Source organism: Ylistrum balloti, unplaced genomic scaffold (genome assembly GCF_031769215.1).
Source record: "Ylistrum balloti isolate Yb309-2 unplaced genomic scaffold, AGI_CSIRO_Ybal_v1 Utg371248, whole genome shotgun sequence".
NCBI classification, from domain to species: domain Eukaryota; kingdom Metazoa; phylum Mollusca; class Bivalvia; order Pectinida; family Pectinidae; genus Ylistrum; species Ylistrum balloti.
In genome coordinates this window covers 288176-293023 of record NW_026782675.1, presented here as the reverse complement: position 1 = coordinate 293023, position 4848 = coordinate 288176, and the positions used below count along the sequence as shown (strand labels likewise).

Sequence of the window (4848 nt, the reverse complement as noted above, 5' to 3'; positions counted from 1 at the left end):
TTTCTGTGACCAATTTAGTTTTCATTAAAAATTGACTACTTACACAATGTTTGTTTTCCTGTATGTATAATTTATAAGAGGTACCTATTTGAAATGAACAAATCTGGGGTTAAAAGTTTTTACACATCCAGGAAGTCTTCTAACCTAATGATCCATTGTGTGATCCCCTGATCCTCCCGACTGGATGATGATCCAGCAACACTGCCTCCGTAATCAGTCAAGTACGGTACCTCGTTGAGAATAAACCCATTTCACACAGTCATTGTATCCCCAATGTTGAGCCCCAATCATAACAGCCTTAATAAATCTCTACTTCTCCTGATTATTGTGAGACAAGACACCAATAATCAGTAGAAAATTACACTGATATTCAGACCCCTTTACCATTCCAGTTTCCTGTCTTGAATACTTTAGCATTACACTTCACTTGGACTGAAACATAATGTATTTATGGTCTGGAGAATGAAGTTCAAATGGTACAGCATTCAAGATGGCTACAATGTATAAACAGTCCATTCTGTCATCAGTGAGGCAATGAAATAACTTTCATGGAAGTATATTATTGTAACCATTCCAATGTTTTCACTAACTAGCATCAAGAATATGCATCCTATCATAGCTTTAAATGGTGTACCCATGTAGCTATCGAAAGTACTGCTTAAAACAATATTTGATATTAATCATGTTTAAATCGATTTTCTACCCTTGTCGTTTCCAGGCCCACATAGATATCTGATGTGATATAACATAACTGTAGTAAAGTATAAAATAATGTCATAATGTCACATCTTTTATGAAATATTCTCCCAATAGAAGAAGTGATAATATTTAAAAGATGTTTTCGTGTTTGCTTTATTCTGGAGAACTGATTACATTTAACATCTATACATAAGTCACGTATGTCAAAATAAACACAATCTACTTGACTTTCTCATCCGAAATGTTCACAGAAACAATCCACTACCTACAACATAAATATCTCCTCAAGGGCTCTTCAATATGACTTGAAAAGGGACATAACTCTTGCAATTCTTATTGGAGTGTTGTGTAAATCAACTTTTGAGGTAAATATAAGCATTAGGGTAGATTTTGAATTTTTCATTTCATACGAAGAAATAAAATTTTGACCATGAAAATGTTTACAATAGGGTTCTGCATATCTGTTGAAGCCATATTGAGCACTTTTTACTTAATCAATAATCCACAATAAGCCATTGACTCCAATCCATGTTAACTAACAAACAACACAGGACAATGATATATTGTGTGATATTTACTCTCCCTCTCTCTCTATAACATGTAGATATTGCTTTAATAACAAACCTTTGATATCAAAATTTATATGTAATAAAATATAATATATGATAATATATAAAACATTTGAACATAATACTGTGATTAAAAGTCCTTTTGATAATGTGCACTTTTTTTTCTGAAAAAAAAAAACTTTAACAAAAAATTATCGCAAAAACAAATCTCCATCTTCAAATTCTTTGCTCTTTTCTGGCTTTTCTTGTTTTTCTTTGGATCCTTTACGAATAAAAATCCAGGGAGCACTAAGTCTGCTACGATTGCTTTTCACACTGTGACTAGACACACTCTCTCCTGGGCTTTGCATCCGCATGGGTGTTCCTGGAGAACTTGGCGTAGAAGATGGGCGCGGGGTTTCCAGCATACTATTGTTTATGGGAGTTACTAATGTGAGTTCAAGGTGACTACCAGATTGTCGCACTAAATTCACAACCTCCTCATGTCTTAACCATTTGGCGTCTTTACTTCCCACAGCCACCACAAAATCACCAACTTTCAACTTACTGGCCTGAAGAAGGAAAAGAAATTCAATTAAAATTCATGCAGTTACGATATATTATTTTACTTACCACACAAGTACCAAAATTATAAAAACCAATTTTCAAAGACACATTTGTCTAGATTAATTAAGCACTGGTCTTGAACAATGTTCCATGACTGCACACAATAAATCTGTTCATTAATCAGAGAAACTGCTGGCACATATGTTTTTATATATAATATTGGTTGGGACTGGTAGACATTTTTTAGGGCATGAAGAGTCGCAAAGCTGTGAATGTGTATTAAGAGTTATCTCCCCTATTATCTGTGTAAAATAAAGAGTAAAGGCTTTTCATCTAAAGCCAAATAGATTTGTCTATAGTTTGAATGAAGCATTTCAGATATAACTTTTGCAGATTTAAAAGAGGCCTTCATCGTCTTTGTCAGGAAGTAGATCTTTTTCAGGATGTAGATCTTTGTCAGAAGTAGATCAAGAACTTTGGATTAATGCTGATTTTAAAACAATCCTGATCCAAATGATAAAGGAAAGTAGCCTATATTATTGACTAATCTACATCAATCAATGAAAATCCAATAGTTTCTAGGGTTGGACTTATGTGTAATGAGGATGTAAATTTGGGTGGGGTTGGTTAGTTACATTTTCTGTCTTTGTGAATCGTCCTATTGATAGGCTTTGTCTACACAACAAACATCACTGTTCTAGTGATTTGAGGAGGCAACCTGCATCTACTTATGGACCTTTCTGTACTAATGTCAGAATAATGAAAATTTTCTGACAGGAAACTATGGACCTAGGATTTAGATGTTCATACTATTCCTTTAAAAATGTTCTTTCAACTTAAACCTATATCTCTGAACTGACATTATCATATCTATTCTTCATCAAAAAATCACAGAAGGGACTTCATCATGCAGGGATGGGATGGGGTGGTTGGGTTACCACCTAGGCGTCCGGGGTTCGATTTCTAGCATAGAGGCAAGTTGTCCCTCTGTTATTCAGTTTCCTCCCACAATAATACCCTTCATCCCCTCTTGGCCAACAAAAATGATTAATATAAGTTTAAAACTTGTTTCACACCCGTTGTAAAATAAAGACAGTTTTTGTCTTTTTCCCCTATGGATGGACAGTCCTTACACCAGGCTTATATGTTAGTGGTAAGAGGTTAAACCAGCGCTGATGCTGTTTTCATACTCATTTCATTTTTTGTTTTCAATTCTTAATCAAATTCTGGATAACATTTTGTTAAGAAATGTCCTTTCTTTCTGAAAACCAGAGGTCCATGGGCCTTAACAGTCATCTGACATAAAATACAAGATTTCAAATATTGAACTTGAGAAGAAGTCGAAAATGTGTTTTCAAGATGACGGCCATGACAGCCATGTTGGATTACGGAACAACCTGAAATTAACAAACTTTGGTCATGATCATGTCATGATCATTTCAGGTAAGTTTCAGCTCAATGAGACATGTAGAACTTGAGAAGAAGTTGAAAATGTTTATGACGGACAATGCCGGACAAAAGGCGATCGCAATAGGTCATCAGACCCTTCAGTCAGATGACCTAAAAAACTATTCCATAAAGACTACTCTAAAGCAGGACAACATATTTTTTTTAAAAGGAAGGCAGACATTGACTCACCTCAGCAACACTACCCATTTCAATCTCTGCAACTTTAACTGGACAGTCACCACGAACACTGAAGCCAAATCCCTGGACAGCACTGCGGTCAAGCACCACAGTCCGAGGAGCTGACCACTCATTTTTGGCATTAAAAATTAACACAGGGCCCTGTAATATTGAAAATATACAGAATATCATTAAGTTTTAACATGTTAAGTGAAATATGTCAAAATTCACAGCTAGACTAGGGACAAAGTGAAAGCTGTCAACAAAGTCTGAAAATGATCCATCAAAAGAAAATTCTAAATTCAAGGTGATGCCTATCAGCCATTTTATAACAGTCCTAAAATTTATCATAAAATACAATGGAGCTAGGGAACATACATAGCAATCCCTCAACAGTCTCAAAATTTAAACGGCACTCCCTAGGACAAAGAAAGAGCCATCAGGAGAATTGTTACAGGATGGACGGGGGACAGATGGACATTAGATGCACGGTGACTTGAACAGGCTACTCTCTATAAAACTGGGCTAGAAATTAGATTTACCATAAAAAATATGTGTACAAGGAAAGTAGAATGTTGCTCGCACTGAAGATTTATGATCTTGTTCATTGCCAACCCGATGTTCACACCAGCAATGCCTGCATTTTATCTCCTGTCTCCTGGCATATTTACATCAAGAGTGGAATCAGAGCAATTACAAAGGGACAAACAAACATTCTGTATGTACATTTCATGTTGTCAAACAACTGTAAATATTTACCAGTTTTTGAAATATGTCTGTCACTTTGATCTTCGTAAACTCGGGTGCCGTAGGGGAGACAGGACGCTCCGACTTTGGCTGGATTTTTGGAGACATGAAAATTTCTGTGAAATCGTCTTCTTCTTCCAATTCTGAGAAGCTTGCTAGACACCTATAATTGTAATTGATCATAAGAGAATATGATACTGTGAACCAACCCCTTTTGTGATTTCTGATTTCTACATCACATGTTTGCAGTGATAAGCTTTTGTGTGTGTGAAACAGACCTTATTACACCACATGTAAAATTCTTAGTATTTCTGTTACAACTCATCATGATTCATCAGCAAACTTGTTTTGATTAAAAAATTCCAGACAATAAATGGCAAGTTACAGTAACATTCCCAGTACCAGCACTATTACAGGTTCATGTATCAGTAACATTCCCAGTACCAGCACTTTTACAGGTTCATGTATCAGTAACATTCCCAGGACCAACACTATTACAGGTTCATGTATCAGTAACATTCCCAGTACCAGCACTATTACAGGTTCATGTATCAGTAACATTCCCAGGACCAGCACTATTACAGGTTCATGTATCAGTAACATTCCCAGGACCAGCACTATTACAGGTTCATGTATCAGTAACATTCCCAGGACCAGCACT

At 35.8% G+C, this 4848-nt stretch overlaps 1 protein-coding gene across 2 annotated transcripts in view; it reads right to left on the bottom strand.

The window, feature by feature from the left end:
- Positions 1-1260: 1260 nt before the first annotated feature.
- The window catches only part of LOC132561638 (rhophilin-2-B-like), a 31421-nt gene continuing 27833 nt past the window's right edge, over positions 1261-4848 (bottom strand). For both annotated transcript variants that reach the window (XM_060226340.1, XM_060226341.1), the window contains exons 13-15: positions 4200-4350; positions 3453-3602; positions 1261-1819 (exon numbers count right to left, since the gene is read on the bottom strand). In XM_060226340.1, the coding sequence (XP_060082323.1) occupies positions 1460-1819; positions 3453-3602; positions 4200-4350 (661 nt within the window). In that variant the 3' untranslated portion in view covers positions 1261-1459. The remainder of the gene's footprint in view (positions 1820-3452; positions 3603-4199; positions 4351-4848) is intronic.